The following is an 18405-nucleotide window of genomic DNA, read 5'->3' as shown; positions in this document are numbered from 1 at the left end:
CATAAAGGATCTCTCAGCAACATTAGCCGTTGTGATGTTTTTGTACTATACTGTTTGGTTAAGAAGATCAAAATCAATTAGGCAACATAGATCTGTGAGTACATTCTTAAAAGTATAGCCGATGGTCATACCTCTACCAATCTATCATATAGCCTGCATATTACTCAAATTCTTCAATATCACTCTATTGATCTATCTGCTTACACACCAGCGGAGGTTATTGCCACTTATGATTCAAAGATATTTTCAAGTATGGGGTATGTCTTGGTTGAAGAGGAATAGTGCAAGAAGGATTCTGCTCGGGCACGATCAGAACATCCCAAGGTAAGCAAATCTGTCTCTAACCCTATGATTCCTATTTTGAAAGAGCTTGAGGAGTTTAAGGATCGACTTAAAGCCATCGAGGAAAGTGTTGCACTGCTGTAGGAGTCGACTTCAAAACTTTTGGACCTCAGGAAAAGTACCAGCACAAACATGGGCATGGTTAGGGTGGCTCTTGATGGGTTAAAACGGGAGGGTATAAAATTATTTTCTTGGATGTTCACCCGAATAGATTCCCTTAAGACCCAAGTCCACCATCCAATGATGATCTAGCTATTTCCACCCAAAACTCCTATTCCTCATTCTTTAAAAATGTCAAAAAATCATATGATACCTTCTGTCATAACATGCATAATACTTTGACCAATTTTCTCAAGAAACGGTGAACAATGATGACTCTTTATATTCAAAAGGGGGTTCTGTCCCTTGTGTTTATGGGTTGTATGGTGATTTGTTGCACACTATTTGCTATACTATTTTGCTCTGCCTAGTAAATATGTTATGTATATTTATTTCTTGTCTAGTGTTTTGTTTTGCATTTTTTTATTATGCCAAAAGGGGGAAAAAGATAGGAACATTAGGATGTGCCTACCAGTCAAGGGGAGCAAGTCGACTAATAGGATGAGCCTACCATTTAGGGAGAGCAAGTCGACTAATAGAAAGCTAGCAGAAAGAGAAGTCAACTGATGTTTACACTCATTTTTCATTATCAAAAAAAGGGAGATTGTTAGTATCCTAAGTTTACGATTTTAATAATGACAAACTAATGAATGAATCTTTACAGGATATTAGAAGACTACTAATGATAGAAGGATAAAAAAAAGCAAGTAGAGAAGCCAGTTCTATGAATAGAAGGACATCAAATCATGATCTACAACATCCAAGTGAATCAATCAAAATAAGAACAAATGGAAAGAGAATCTCAGTCCAGAAAATCACAACAAATCAGATAAATTACTAAAATCTCATTCTCGAGAATCACATAAAATCAAATCAATCATAACAAAGGAAAAGAAAAAAAGATCTCAAACTTAAAAAAACATCAATTACTACAATATCAAAAGGAAGAAAATATCATAGACATATTTGATATGGACATGAGTAAAAGCCGTATATGGACATATCTCATGGCTATATTCCTTAATCAAGGAGTCAATTCAAATCCTTGATTGAGAAGAAATCTCTTGTGTTTCCTTATGAAGAGTGGCAGTCGAAGACTATAAGAGAAGAAGATTGAAGATAGACATGGGTTATGCAACTTCAAGAAGAATATCAAAGTGTCTCAATCTTAATATCATGAAGCTTTGTAACCTTTAGTTTATAATTGTTGTATAAAGAGTAGGATCGAGTCAATTTTATAACACCAACTGAAGTTGTGTCACAAGATCTAAATAACAAAATAAGTCTTCAAAACTTGTTTTCCATCATTGTATTCAATCCCAACATTGAACGATCTAAGGAAACATTAAAACCCAAGGGGACTAGAAGTAGGCACCATCTTGATCTTCCGAACCAAGATAAATTTCTATGTCTTTACTTTACGTTTGATTATTTATTTGCTTAATTATTTCAAGTCTAATTAGTTTTGTGATGTGTACTGGTCTACAGGAAAGTCGACTGTGAGGAGACAGTAGTTGACTCATAGAAAACTTTTAATTCACCCCCTTCTTGAATTTCACTTGTTTGATAAAATGGATTGTAGTTAGAATCCACTTGTCTAATAAAATGGCTTGTGGTTAGAGTCTACTTGTCTAGCAAAAGTCTTGTGGTTAGGGTCCACTTGCACGATAAGACGACTTAGGGTTAGAGTCTTCTTGCTTGATATAACCTACGCGGGTGAAAGGTTAGAGTCTTCTACTTCATGGTTTATGATTGGGTGCTTTGAAATGCATGTTATGGTCTTGTTATCTTTTTGGAACTTGATATATTTACATATATCTACATGTCTATGTGTATGAATGTGGTGGCTTATGATAGTTTGACTTGGTATTGAATAATGACTTTATTTTGTCCTTACCCTTGAGTTACATGCTAGCGCTTCAACCACTAACCATCTCCGAATGTTGTATCCCCACCCGACACAGGGGTCGAAGCTTCTTCTTATTTTCCTTCGTAGTGACCAGGTGTTTGAGCGGATCGTATGTTGACTTTGAAATGGTGAGCTTCCATACTTTAAAGGTATATATTTTATAGTCATTCTATATTATGCCATAGACTTGTATTAGACTTGATTTTTGGCTATTGTCGGGGTCATGTCCCGATATATTATAGATATCGAATTGGTAGAGGCTTGTGTATGATTGTGGACTTGAATGACACGATTAGACATTCTTAGGCTATGTTTTCTAGTCTTATTTTCTCTATCTTGATTATATGCTCAGAGTTTATCCGACACTTATGGATTGATGTGATGGTTAGATTAGGTTATCAAGGCGATCTCTGATCCTGTTGGGCTTGAGATGCTCATACGACAAGGCCTGATTTTGGGTCATGTCACATGCCTAACTGACAAGGGAGCCGTCATCCCTGCATTCACTTGGTGCCAAGTGTTATCCCAACTGAATGACACTGGTATTATTAGTCGTTTAACATGACATGGTACTATTTTGGTAAATGCTCAGCATGAACATGATGTTCTGAATATGCTAATAAAACCATGGCCTGACTGACTTGTTAATTAAAGTAAAATCATGTAAAAACACATAGGTATAGGGTGTTCATAATCTGCCAACACTGAATGATTAAGAAATACGATAACATTACTTAATACAGTGACATGAAGTCAAAATTTAAAGACCCAAAGCAAGCAATAATTCAATGAATGAGACAGATACATGAATTTGAACAAGGGGATGTGTTAAACATAAGAAAACATCATATTTACATAATTTTATTTATATCTTAAGGATTTATCATGAAATCAAGGGAATTAAGATAAGAAAAATTGTATTTTAAACATGAAGTGAGTTATATAACGTGGAAACACATGTTGACATGGCTTAAATTTGATTTACTAAGAAGTTCATGGATTAAATTCATAAGTTTCATGGATAATTTCATAAAATAGGGTAAGATTCATACTTTTAAACTAAAATAGGGCTTTTGAGATCAATGGGTGGAAGGGACCCATTGATGAATACCCCAAATACCTAAAGTTTCTTGACTTGTGAAGAAAGTTCGAATCTTGGGACTTGAAGGATAAATTTTGGGTGAGGAACCCTAAAATTAATGTTCTTGAAGATGGAAGGAGAGAATATGTTGTTAATTGATTGAAAAATTAGGGAAAATAATGCCTCTTTATGTTTATAAGTCATGGGTTGGGAGTTTGAAGAGGAGAGAAGACCAACAAAACCTTTTGGAACCTTCTGGAAATCGTTTGGAAGTCGTCCCAATGTCTTAGGTCACGACTCGTATGTTCTGGGTACGAATCGTACCTTGAGTCATCACCAGGAACCCAAATTTTGACCCCTACTATCGTGGTTACGACTCCTCTTGAAGACTCGTATGGTCTGCTTACGAGTCGTTATCAGTGAGTCGTACCTATTAGCAACTTTGACAATGCTTTAGTAATTTGGCCATAACTTTTCACCCCGACATCAGATTAAGGGAAGAGTGGTATCGTTGGAAATCTAATTCAATTATCTATATTTTGGTGGGTCTTGAGATCAGAAATTATTAGTAGAAAAAAAGTTACGCTCATTTAAAGATGACTATAGTTATATACATCTCAAGAATTTAATTGCTAAGGGATGTTTTGACTTGTCTATAAGTTAGGAGCTATTTAGGGTCTTAATATAGGTCTTAGTCACTTGTAAAACTACCATAACACGAGGCTTGATTTTTGGATCCTTCACTGATCAGAATAAGAGTCATATCTTACGACTCGTAACAAGTCCTTACGACTTGTAGACACCACTCTTAACTTGGACAACAACTTAGAGAACCTAGGCTACTGAACTTATGACTTATCTTCATACAACTCATAGTGTAACCTTACTAATCTAAGGGTCGAGTCATACTTAAAAATAAGATTTCAACCATTTCATACTATCTTGGATACGACTACAACATACGACTCGTATATTATGTATACGACTTAAGGAAATGAGTCGTACATTGCACAATGATCTTGAAACACGGGGTTTTATATAAGGTCAATAGTGTGTGTGTACCCTTGAAACTGTATTAGCTATGACTCATGGTAATGAGTCTTAACCAAACTCTATGAGTCGTATAATGACCCGTAGATACTGATGACTAAATTTCAACTTTTAATTTGAGGGAACTTTGGACAATTCTTTGCTTACCCAATTAAAATCCCACATTCATAAAGAACTTTAGAGGTTTATTTCTCATTCATAATATAATCAAACACTCTCTTTATTCTCTCTAAATCCCTTCAAGCAAGATACTTAGGGTTTCTACGAAGTAGGACATCCAAAGGCTTAAGGGTTGGATCCTCTCCATAATCTTAGGTATTTCAGGCATGTTACTCTTCCGTAATTGCTAATTTGTTAAAAACATATGTTTTAAAATGTTGTTCATATGGTATTGATGATGGTTTTGAAATATGGGTTAAGGGTTTGTGAATGTTTGTTGTTGAACAATAGTTCCCATGGTTTACCTATGACTATTTATTCTTTAATTATGATTTTGAACTTGTAGGGTGCATGGGTATGGTGAATAAATGAGGGAATTGTGATTTTCCCTAACTTGTGACTTTTGAAGTGGTAATGGCCCCAACCCTATGTTGCGAAATTAGTTTTGAATATAAAAAGTATGCATATTGAACTATTCTTGAATTATTGCATGACATGAAAGGTTAATGAAGTATAATGATTTTGAATTGAACCTTATGGGTTGTGGAATTCCCCAAGCTAATGTATAATTAAACCATGGGGGTCTATAAATTCGCCAAATAATTAAATTATTTCGGTATATTGATGTTATCTTGCAAGTAGAGTTGGTATGACGATACCAACAATGTATGCCAAAATGTGTATCATGGTTCAATGATTGGGAATGTGTGATAAATGATTTAATTAGACTTTAATGAGGATTGTGTAGTTGAGTCGTAAAAGTGGAGATCTCGGGGATCAATACTAGAAACCGCGGTTGCCGACGCAGGGGTCTACATGATCGGGTGGTTCGAGTCCCCCTTAATATTATCATATGATTGGGAGGTTCAAGTCCCCCATATTATGTTACATGATTGGGTGCTTGCGTCACTTTGATATACCAGGAGGTTCGAGTCCCATATAGTGTATATATATGTATATGTATTTGATTATGTGCATTGGAATTGAATGATTTTAAACTGTTGATCACGACATTATGTTATCCTTATTCTTGAGTTACATGCCAGAGCTCAACCCACTAACTGTCTTCAGATGCTGTATCCCCACGCGATGCAGGCATCGGAGATACCTCTATTTTTCTTGCGCAGAGTTAGGTGGATCGACTCGATTCGTCGGTTCGTTGCGGTGAAGTGGTGAGCTTTCATTCTACGAAAGACTTAGACATTTCATCAGTTCTTATCATAGATTAGGATTGAGAGTTTTCATTATCATTTATATTATCATTGTCAGAGTTGGAGACATGTCCTGACCAAGATTGATTTCTGATTTTTTTTGCATAGAGGCTTTATTGGATTACTGTGGACTTGGGTGATGTTGGTTGGATGTGTTTGGTCGGTTGCCGATTATTGATTATAGACATATCTTTTATTCTTTGGACTTACCTTGTGCTATCTTATTATATGTTTAGAATTCAGCCATGTTTGAGCGGTGTTTGATTAGGTTCAGGGAGTGGTCTCCGGTCCACGGTGGATTGGAGATACCCGTCATGGCCAGGCCCTGGTTCGGATCGTGACACCTACTATTGGTGATATTTAAAGAATGCGCAAGATAATTTTTTAACAAAATAATATGACAAATTTATTACAAAGAAACATGTTAACAAGGATGAACATCCAATTTTACACAAATTGATTGTAAAAAATATGTTGTCAAGTCCCATACAAAAGCTATCGTCACATAAAGAATAAATGATTTAAGAGTTTACAATCCTTACTGCTAATGGATGGAGGTGTTAGAAGACCCCTTGCATGAAGACCTTTTTTATTTTATTTGGTTTCTCAATGTATTTCTACAGCAGGCAGCCTTTGAAACTAATGCTCCGTATAAATAATATCAAGTTCAAAAAAGTTGCAAAAGAATGAGAATTATTAGAATAAAATAACAATATTTTAAAATGCTTATGTAGATAATTGGGTCTTTTTAAAAAGTCATACTTGTTGTTTAAGTATAAAATTTTTCTGCCCCTAATTATAATTTTTTTAGTAGTGATGTCAAGTTAGATTTGTGAAAAATACAATTATTCAATAAAATATATTGATTATTTGAATATTTATGTGCTATTATTAACGTGCAACGCATATTCGTATGAACTGGTGGAAGAAAAAAAGGAAGAGCCTTTTCCTTTTTATAATTTAGTCTTATATATATGAGCCAAAGGGTAAGTTTCAAAACTTCAGATATGAAATTTATATATTTAATCTAAAAATAGTCGTCGCACTCAATAAAGCCCCCATCTGCAGCAACCTTTGTGTGGCAATCGTGTCCAGGTGGTTGTAATTTCTTGTCCGTATAGCATACCTTCGCCATTACCCTGTTGAGAATCCATCGACCCAGAAACAACTACTTGCCTTAAGGCTTGAGGCAAAGAATCGGGCATCCCCCTTAACTTGCAATGGCCTTCTTCTGCACTTTGCTCCCCAATTCCGTAGAATCACAGTTTACTACTCCGCATTTCATCAATTCCACATACACCGCTGATTTTCTCTTTGACACAAAAAGGGTATGTTTCTTTTTTTGTGATTTTTCACCTTCATAAGCCATTCCATTTGTGTTATTGTATCACTGCAATAGGTTTGTGCATTACTGCCTTTCATATTTCGCAAAATTGGACTTCTTTTATTATTATTTTCTACTACTATTCGTTTTTTAGGCACTTGATCCTGTCAACCAGTTGTAGCTTCATCTTCCTGTGCATCCTCTGTACAGTGATTGACTTCTTTCTCTTTATTAGCTTGACATCATTTTATACAAATTACTATTTAGTATTGGAATGAAATGGCCGGAATATAGCGGAATGGATATAAATGATTCATCTAGCTAACATCTTAAATGATTCAACTAGCTAACACCTAAGTTGTTTGAGTTTTAGGAGAAAATCCATTATAATCATTTCATTATCTGGATTCTTTACTTGTAGGCTTGTTTTATAGATTAAATCATTAACTACTTCTATTTCGTAGTATTATAGTAAATATTTGTTTCTGGTCCTCTTCCATTTTATATTGCCACACTGATTTGATGCCGATACATGTTGGAGATTTTTTTAGTTCTTTTTCCCCATCTCATATTAAATAAATTTTACATTACCATTTCTTTGTTGTTTACATTACCATTTCTTTGTTGTTGTTATTACTAAGGCGTAATGCGGACAATTTTTATGATGGTTCTCACACTATAAAGCACACCCAGAATGACTTTATACTTCAATTATAAGATTTATGCACTTGTGATAGTGACTAAAGAGTTGTACAAAAATCTAAGGACGGTGACCCCTCTGCCATTTAGGAAACAAATCAAAGCAAACTATATTAACATTGAGATTTAAATGCCTAAAGTAAAAATGGACTATTGAGACTCAAATGTGAATCTTTCTAGTTTCTACGTTCACATGAAGATTCACATTTGTCTCTAGCAAGACCTTCTACATTAACATTTATATTCAGGAGGGATTTTATGCTATTAGGCATCTTTGAATATCTTCTGTAGTTTGAGGAACTTGATCTTCTCGATTTCTGCCCATATAAAATAAAGAATAATCAGGAAAGATGAATGCACCGAAAGGCTTCTATATTGCCACTTTATGTACAATATTATGATTTTATTTCTTTTTCTGAATGGTTAGTGTCCAGTATTCTGATTAACAAAAGTGTATACATATAAGGACTAAGGAGTATATTGTTTTAAGTTAAGCTGCCTTTTCTCTGTATATTAAATACCTTCATGAAAAACATTTTTTTTTGCAGAAGCAGTTTAATATCGCTTATTTTGAGAGAATTTATATTGACAATCGGAAATGGATGCTTCTGACATTAACGGAAGCTTGGTTAGTGAACTCAAAGCAATGGGATTTTCTGAGGCTCAAGCCACCAAGGCTCTTTGTTCTTCTGGTATATACATCCTTCTGGTGTTAGATATATTATAGGGAAAGATTCACTTTTATGTTTGCTTAGAAGGTTCAGGAGATAATTATAAGTACCCTTTGCTTCTGAAATAGTATAAAACGTTTAGGCAATATGGTGGTTAATTCAATCTGATTAAAAGATTTCAGCTTTATATAGGAAAGTTGCTCAAATTTCCCATTTTGAATGTAACTCCACAAATCTCTTTATGCTTCTACATTAACTAATTAGTTTTATTGTGTATTTTGGTTTTTGTACGAACATTCTTTCCATGATTCTGTTTCATATCTTTGATATGTAAAGGACACATTGATAGAATTTTTTTATGAAGTAAGAAGGTTTCAATAATAAGCCATGACAGAGATGCAAAAAGTACAAAAGAGATGTAGTAGTTAGCGCCAGTACATAAGTTAATTGTGCTAAGACCAGAGAGCTGACGAGTCAAAAAAAAATAAAATATCAGTACTATTTACAGGGGTTAGGATGCTTCAGCTAAAAAAACTAATTAAACATCTCGCTTTCTGGCAGCCTGTAGAGGTTGAGAGTTCATTAGAACATCTATGATTCTCATCTGTTCAAATACATCAAAAAATAGTTGTTGGAATCATTTTCCAGATCCTTTTCATGGCCTTATCAACTCTCCAAAAATACCAGCACTCGTAAGCTTCTTTATTTGACTGTGGCATTGCTTGCTGCCATGTTACTAGGAGATCACGAGTTCAAGCCTTGGGAACAGCCCCATGCAGAAATGTAAGGCGAGTCTGCGTACAATAGATCCTTGTGGTCGGGCCCTTCCCCGACCCTGCGCATAGCGGGAGCTTAGTGCACCGGGCTCCCTTTTTTTTTCCATTGCCCAACTTATTCCAAAATAGAATAGAAAAGGCTCCACATGTCTGTTGCAGTTGTGCAATGAAGAAATAGTTGACTTATACGCTATGAGCTTTGAAGGCACATGTAGTATCTGTTGACAAGCTGTGTTTCTTCTACTGAGGTTATCCTTTGCTAGATAGGAATCATTGGATGTTGTCCCGGTGAAGAAAATCACCTTGATAGGTAATCCAGTCCTCCATATATGTTCAATCTTCTATCCTTCCGTTCTGCGCACAAATGTAATTGTAGCCTGCTTTGACTTTTAACTTACCATCTTTTGAGCCATCCTAAGTGATTTTATCTCATGGTATGTTGCAACCTTCAAGAGCAATGATGAGGGTTAGTAGATTCTAGACAAAAGTATATGCCTATGTTCTTTTCCTTGATCCATTTTTATATTATATAGTATAATGATATTTGGAAACTGTGCTCGTTAAATTCAAATAACCTCATCGTATATGTCTCCTTGTATCTAATGGCAGGTTCAGTTTTCTCTCGAAAACGTGTAGATTTGGTTAATTAGGTCATCTAAAGATAGTTAATGTTGAGATTTATCTTGATGTGGTGTTGGATCAACCTACGTTGCTCGGACTCTTCAAAAAATGTCAGCGGGTGCGTGTCGGATTTGCCCAAAGTAGGGTATTTTGGAGAATCCGATATGGGTGCGGCATCAAAAGTGAAGAGTTCACGCAACTTAGGGATCAACAAAGTTTCGAAATGATATCAACCCTTTGTTTACTTGAAGTCCATTTATCCTACCAAATCTTTAAAAATCTTTAATACCTAATTGATACTTGCACTTGCACTCGTCTTTAAGTTAGCCTTCCAATCTCTGGTTTTCTCATTTAAACACCCTTACTTGATGGAATGACTATTCATAAGGGGTTGTTTGGTGTGAGGTATTAAAACATATAGTCACGAGGTAAAATAATAGTCTCGGGATAAATTTTTTGATGCTATGTTTGGTTGCTAAATTCGGGATAACTTATCCCGGGATTAATATGTGTGCAAGAACGCCAAGAAGGTGTGTGAGTATGATAATTTTGTTTAAAAAACACTAAGATCTGAAAGAAAATAATTGACTTGAAAATAACCAAAACAATGAAAAACAAAAAGAAAAACTCACTTCAGCTTTATGTAATTACTTCTCCCTCCCCCTTTTCTTCACTCATTCTACCCGTCCCAACCTCCCCCTCTCCTTTTTATGTTCTTTCCTACCCCCAACTCCCTCTTTCTTTTCTTTTTTCCTTTCCCCTTCCTTCCTCCTTCCAAATCAAACTCATTTTGTCCAACTTTGCTGGTCACCAGATAAAACCACCACATCTTCATTGAGGAGCAACTTAACTCTACACAAAAGCAGCTACATTTTCACCCACTATTTGTCCATCTTCATTTCCTAATAGTACACCAACATACATATTCCCTTTAAACCACCACTCTCCTTCCCTAATACCTTTCTTACACAGATAGAAACCCAACAAGAACCACCATCCTTCCACTTCATTTTTCTTCTTTCGTGCAACCCTATTCTCTCCATGGATCTTCCTTGACCTTCTATAAACCATCTACTTACATCACCAATCACAGTAATCTTGACACAAATATACAAAGAGATTCCATTTTCAAAGGCTCTTGACGAAAAAAAGAAAAAAATCTTTTTAGACCTAGCCATTAATTCACCCTGAAAAACCATCGTATGGGAAGCTTCCTTTTCCCCGAACCAAAATAACCCTCTTAACACCAGCATTTGTCTCCCAAGAATGGGTGAAGAAAGTTTATTTAGAATCAATTTTTTTTTTTTAAAAAAGAATATTGGTAGCGATGGAGGAACAGATGGTCGGGGATGGAGAGGAAGAGATAGTGAATAAATTGAAATTTTGATAGTTTGGTTTAAATGAGTGGGACATTGAGACTTAACAAATTACAAACATCAAAAGATAAAAGACTTAGCATGTGGCATGTTATTCATGTCAGAGCAATTAGGATACACACTCCGTTGGGGGATTTGTTATGTGTGGCTCTATCGAGTAGGTATCAATTCAAGTGTTGAGCCATATATTTAATTGTAGAACTTTCGGTTAGTTACACATTTCTGCACTCTTCCTATAGTGAATCTCTAGGTTGGCACCAAATCTTGAAGTAGGCTTGCAGTCCTAGAAATATTGCACACACACAGTCATAGTTTCTATGATAAAAGTCAAAATGCAACAACTAGGAACTGGGAACAAAGCAATTAAGAACAACATATGATTAAGAAGATATCACGAGAAATTAGATTGGAGAGAAAAGAAATTAGAAGAAAGAACAGTTAATCTAACAATTGAATGAACATAATGATTAAAGTAATACAAGTGGGTGAAAGAATGAACTCATACGTGGAACCCATACTAGGGATGAATCCAAGAAGGTGCAGTTGAGGAGATACAAGAGGATCTCGAAACACCCACCAAAGGAGTATAATCCTCCATTCATCCAAAACTAGCTAAGGAAATGAACACTGAAGTTGCTATCCATATTAGATAAAAATAATTACAAATATGACCATGATAGCTATTACTAATTACAGATGTGGTCACTTATCCTTTGATCGTCTTAGCATGTGACCTTGAACCTTTGAGCATGCTTTGAGCCTTCAAATCTTCCTTCTGGGTATCTTCTGGGTATCTTCGATGTATCCTAAAGTCTTTATTCATGAAAGGTTGGCTTCGAGCTCATCATCACTACGTTGGGAGTTATCACTCTAGATGTCAGGTCCCAATTTTCATTCTTTGGTGCTCTTGCGTCCACCCCACTCCGTGCCCCACCCTCGAAAAAGAAAAAGAAAGTTTATCTATTTACTAGCATGAACCTGCTGCTTTATCATTTTGATGTATCCATTTGCAGTTATCTGAACTCTCCACATTTATGATTGCAAATCATTACTTCTTTCAGGTAATTCAAGCATTGAGGCTGCAGTAAATTGGATTATTGATCATGAGAAAGATGCATACACTGATGAGATGCCCATGGTATGTAGCTTAGCAGTGATGAGTGACAATTGCGTTTCTTTTCCTTGTAACATCAGTTTTCCTGGTTAATTTGATAAGTTCATTTGTGACATGATTGTCACTTTTAAGATGGCAATAAATCCAGAGAGAGATTAATTAATTGTACGAAAAAGGGCCTAAAATGCCATCAACTATGTACTGGTGCAAAAATGCCCTCCGTCTACGCCTAAAATGCCGTTTCCGTCTACCTATTGGGCCAAAAATGCTCTTCTAACCTATCTATTGGATCTAAAATGCCCTCCCCGTCTACTTATTGAGCCAATTTTGCCCTTTATTTAGGCAAATTACATGGAAAGGTCATCCTGAAAACTTAATTACATAAATAATACTATTTTTTCAATATTATAAAAATAAAGTTTTTTTTTTTTTACATATATAGCTATTTAAAAAAATCAAAAAAAATAATTAGAATTCCTAAGTTAATGATATAACTAATTATCAATTCACCTTAATTTAAGAGATATTTTTCAATCTTCAAATTAAAAGTGGAAAAGATAATCCCTACTTCAAAATTCAAATATTTTAAATAAACTAAGTATTCCATTATTTGCTCGTATATGTTTTGTTTTGTTTTCATGTATGTTAATCATCTAGTATTATTTTATTATCGTGTATTTTTAATTCTAATGTAATGGGTTAACCATAATTTTTTATGGATAAATATTTATGGAATAAAAATCATTATGTTGGAAGTACATATGTACCATGTATTTTTGTTGTTTAAATGTAATTTATGTCATAGTCAGATTGTTATTATATTTTTGATATAATTTATGGGATAAATATTCATGGTATATCTCATTATGTCGGAAGTACTTTTCTTGTTAAAAAATTATTTATTAAATATAAATATATATTTCCAGTATTACACGTTATAAATGTTTTATATCTAAAATATATCATATATGTTTATGGTATAAATATAATTTGTATAATATATAAACATATCATGAATTTTTATTGTATAAATATACCATATATTTTTATGGAGGCATCGTGAAAGCAGACGATAAAAATGAAAAACATAAAATTTTGATATAGTATATAAAAATGTATTTTCATGTAATTTACCTAAATAAAAGGAAAAAATAGCCCCAATAGGTAGATGGAAAGAGCATTTTAGATAGACGGCATATTAGGCTCAATAGGTAGACGGGGGATATTTTTGCACCATTTCACATAGTTGAAGGACATTTTAGGTCCTTTTCCGTTAATTGTAAGTTCCAAGTGCATATTTAGTAATAGTCTGCCTTCAATTGGTTGTAAGATTTGGACATCCACTCAGGATTCAGTTGCATTGGTATGCCACTATGTGTATCTTCAATGAAGAGTGAGTCATTACTATAAGCATGTTTAAGGTATTTGAGAAAGGTACAGTAAAGTACCTTGGAGTATTTTTCCACTTCTTTCCGTGACTAAGGTAGATGGTGAATTAAGTTCTAATGACTAGTGCGTACAGGAGATGATTAACTGGAGCTTCCTAAGTTTTAAAGTCAAATTAAGAACAACGTTCTACATCAGATATAAGTTACTAGTTTAAAAAAAATGCATTCTACATCAAATACATTAGTGGCGTCTTTAAAACTTATGGTGAAAATTTTGGCAAAATAGGTACGAGAGTGAGAAGATTTTGTTTGAGAATTTTTAGTTTCAAGTGAAATTAGGTCCTAAACTTTAATAAGCTAAGTCAATTTGTTTTTAATATCTACTGTAATTTTGAATGCTGATCTAATGTTTAATTTGTTAAACTTTTCAATATTATGTGATTTGTCCCTGAAAGTGCTTCAAATTTGCAAAATTTTAACTTTTTGTTTTCAAAAATAGGATCGACCAAACTTACATTTGCGAATAATTACTATATAAATGTATCAAGTTAATTTTTTTATGTTTTGGAAGTCCCTTTTAACTTTGCTTTAACAATATATGGTTTACATGCTAGGCAAACCTTTGACCCATGGGGTGCTTAGAATTGTAGTGAACTCGGAACCAAAATAAGCCACGAAATAAAAAAAGTGACCAAAATAGGCCACCTATTTAATAAGTTATCAAAATAGGCTAAACGTAATAAATTATTACGTTTTATATATTTTTCTTAACAATTAACTAACAAAAATGAATAGTAAACACTGTTTGTAAGACGTAATAATTTATTACGTCTTCCACAAAAAACAAAAAAAAGAGCAGTGTGTTGTCACATCCATCTTTATGTCAAATCATGTAGTTTGTAATAATTTATTACGTTTTACAAACAGTGTTTGTACTTTGTAATAAATTATTACAAACTACACCTGCCCATGTCCCATCAACTTTACTTTCCCTCTTTTAAATGTAACCCCACCCCACCCCACGCAGCTAACCGTCCCACCCCACCCCAACCCCTTACCTTATTTTAAATAGTATTAAAAAGTTACTTTTTATAAATAAAAAAATAAAGAATGCATAAAAATTTCATTTTACAAAAACATAGTAAAAAGTTACATTTAAAATAAGATAAGGGGTTGGGGTGTGGTGGGACGGTTAGCTGCGTGGGGTGGGGTGGGGGTTATATTTAAAAGAGGGAAAGTAAAGTTGATGGGACATGGGCAGGTGTAGTTTGTAATAATTTATTATAAAGTACAAACACTGTTTGTAAAACGTAATAAATTATTACGAACTACATGATTTGACATAAAGATGTTGTAACGCACTGTTTTTTTTTGTTTTTTTGTGGAAAACGTAACTATTTGTAAAACGTAATAATTTATTACGTTTTACAAACAATGTTTACTATTCATTTTCGTCAGTTGACCGTTAAGAAATATATATAAAATGTAATAATTTATTACGTTTAGCCTATTTTGGTAACTTATTAAATAGGTGGCCTATTTTGATCACTTTTTTTATTTCGTGGCTTATTTTGGTTCTGAGTTCAATTGTAGTCATGTTTATTAAATTAGAAACCTAATACTTGACCATTCCGAGCAAGATATGCTCATTTGGCTTTTACGCTCTGAGTAATTTTTATTTCTTTTCTCAATTATTTTGACCAAATACATGGGAATATATGGTACTAAAAATAAAGTAGGAAAGGCTATTTTACAGATTGTCCATCTTGTGATTTAACTTTAGCTAACTCATTTTTTTTTTTGAAAAGGAGGTGGTGCCTAATAACGTTTAAGAGTAAATAACTCTAGTGACATATACTTTATCCTTTTCAGAAGATACGCTGGAGCCACGTGGAAGGTAGTTGTTACAAAAGACCTAAAATCTGTCTATCCATGCATATTGAGTGAGTGAAATAGAACACAATGGAAGAAAAAATTACGTATAGGTAATATCAACTAGTTAGATGAAGTCTTATTTATGTTGCTAAGCTTAGATTTGGTCCAATTTTGTAGGAATTTTTTTGATCTTGTTAAAAGATTTGTGTGTTAGTAGAAATATGGAGAACTTCTCATGTTAGGGAACCTCAAATATTGAATATTGGAGTAAAACAGGTTCAAAGGAGTGAATTGGATAATGAGGATTCACCTAGCTTATCCAAATTAGAGTTGAGGCGCAGTTGTTGTATCAAACCACTGAATTGTTATCCTACTTTCCTATGTGAGTTTGGTTTCCATATTATGAGTATAACGCATTTGCATAGTATCCCATTCATAGTGATGAGATATGAGTGAGGAAGAAATGATTTTAAAAAATATGAGAAGTTCTTGGAAAAAGGTAAAAATACCATTATTATAAAGGTAACGTTAAAAAGATAATTCTTGTTAAAAAGTTTTTGAACACGGCGTAAGTACTGATCTGTTTCTATCAATATATACAAAGTTACCAATTTGAAAAAAAAAGTTAAAAAGTCTTTGAAGTAATTGTCCAGATGAGGAAAGGAGGTGCTCATTAAGAGCACATTATCGAGCATTCCTATACATTTCATGTCTTCGTTTCAAGCTCCGGTCAGTGTCATAGAGAAGTTGGGAAAGATTCAAAGAAATTTTCTTTGGGATGCAACGGATGGGCAAGGAAATTTCACTTGGTGTGGTGGAAGACACCGACATCTCCAAAAAAATGGGAGGTCTTGTAGTTAAAGATTTAAAGGTTTTCAACAAAGCTTTGTAGGGTAAAAGGCTTTAGAGATTCAGGGTAGAGGTACAAGCTTTCGGAGAGGGGTGATAATTGATAAATATGGCATAATGGAAGGGGATGTAGAACTAGAGATGTTACTATACCTTTTATGTTATGGTTTGTATAGGAATATCATGAAAAGATGGGATAATTCTAGTGAAAATATCTCATTTAAAGTAGGAGACCGGAAGGATAGCTAAATTTTGGAGACATAGTTGTGGGTTCAACTTCTTTAAAGATAGAATTTCAAAGCGGTATAGAAGATCTTGCCATATAACCAGGAGGTCACGAGTTCAAGCCTTGGAAACAGCCTCTTGCAGATATGCAAGTTAAGGCTGCATACAATAGACGCTTGTGGTCGGGCCCTTCCCCAAACCCTGCGTGTAACGGGGAGCTTTAGTGCACCGGGCTGCCCTTTTCTTTACAGAATATCTTGCCAAAGAGACTTGATAATTCAACAAATTTGGGGGACACAAGGTGGAGAGATTTTTGGGATTTGAGATTTATAAAGGACTTCCACGATTGGAAGGTGACTGAATTTCAATAATTGTTGGCTCTACTTCATTGTCAAGTAACTGCGGTTGATAATCTTGATGCTTTGTGGTGGGATTTGGGGAATAATGGAGTGTTCTCTATTAAGTCCTTTTATGAGAAACTTTTGGTTTGGGAGGAGAATAGATTTCCTTGAAATACAATATGGATACCAAAAATGCCGAGGAAGGTGTTTTTTTCACTTGGCTAACAACTAGAAGGGTGATCTTGACGGCGGAAAATCTTATAAAGCAGAAGATTATCTGCGTCAGATGTTGTTACAAGTGTAAGGAGATGCGCGAGTACGTGGATCATCTTCTTCTACGTTGAAGGATACCTTGAGGTTATGGTGGGACATTTTAGGTGATTTGACACTTCATCCGCAAGGCCAAAAATTATGAAAGATTTGATGTTCAACTGAAAGAGTGGGAGAAGGAGGAGAGGACGCAGGCATAGATTGCGGCTATACTCGCATTAATGTGGGTTTTTTGGAGAGAGAAATAGGAGATCTTTTGAAGGGGTAGACTCAGGGTCAGCTGAAGCATGAAGCAGCTAAAGCTGCTGCTTTAGGCCCCTTAACTTTCGGGGCCTCAAAATTTCATAACATGTGTATATATTATATTTTCTTGCCTCAGTTTATGTGACAGTGTTTGAATTTCTCGAATTAAACGAGTTATTTTTTTCGTAATATATAAATTTTATTTTAAAACTGTAATGATTCTTTGTATAAGTATACAATCAAAGGTTAAAAAGTTTGAATCTTGAAAAGCAAAAGGCATCACATAAATTGGCTTAGAGAGAGAGTTTCAAATTATCCCACATCGTCATTCGTCAATATAAATTTCTCTGTAGGTTTACCTTTTTATAGAGATGTGAAATCTTGAAAACAAGATACATACCTTCTACAACATATAAATATGATCTAATAGTATTTACGCAACATATATATGTTAATTTGTTTATGAAAAATCTATGAATAGCTTATTTTCTGCGAAAACTATTTCAATAGGTGTATGATATTGATGGCCCAAGGATTATAACTTTGTATAAAAATAAACAAAACAAAAAAAAGACTTCAAGACATTATATGCATAACAAAATTTTGAATTTTCTCAGGCACGACAACCAAGGCAGAAAGTTAGAAGCCCTTTAGTGGTCTTACACCATCAGAAACATCATCTTTTCTTTCATTTCTTCGTTGTTTCTTTCTAGTCTGAGATGGATAATTGTATTTTCTTCAGTAATGTGGTTTCCGGGGGGGGGGGGGGGGGGGGGGGGGGG

The 18405-nt window shown here is 34.4% G+C and overlaps 1 protein-coding gene across 2 annotated transcripts in view; it reads left to right on the top strand.

The window, feature by feature from the left end:
* The first annotated feature begins 6785 nt into the window (after positions 1 to 6785).
* LOC107842735 (UBX domain-containing protein 1) overlaps positions 6786 to 18405 on the top strand; it is a 32773-nt gene continuing 21153 nt past the window's right edge. Inside the window, exons 1-2 of one of the 2 annotated variants that reach the window (XM_047396883.1) lie at positions 6786 to 7179; positions 8423 to 8566. In XM_047396883.1, the coding sequence (XP_047252839.1) occupies positions 7072 to 7179; positions 8423 to 8566 (252 nt within the window). In that variant the 5' untranslated portion in view covers positions 6786 to 7071. Of the gene's footprint in view, positions 7180 to 8422; positions 8567 to 12379; positions 12457 to 18405 lie in introns of those variants that run through there. The other variant, XM_047396884.1, reaches the window with a different exon arrangement.

Source organism: Capsicum annuum, chromosome 9 (assembly GCF_002878395.1).
Source record: "Capsicum annuum cultivar UCD-10X-F1 chromosome 9, UCD10Xv1.1, whole genome shotgun sequence".
Classification (NCBI taxonomy): domain Eukaryota; kingdom Viridiplantae; phylum Streptophyta; class Magnoliopsida; order Solanales; family Solanaceae; genus Capsicum; species Capsicum annuum.
Note: the sequence above shows the minus strand (reverse complement) of the source record. Positions and strands in the feature narration are given on the sequence as shown.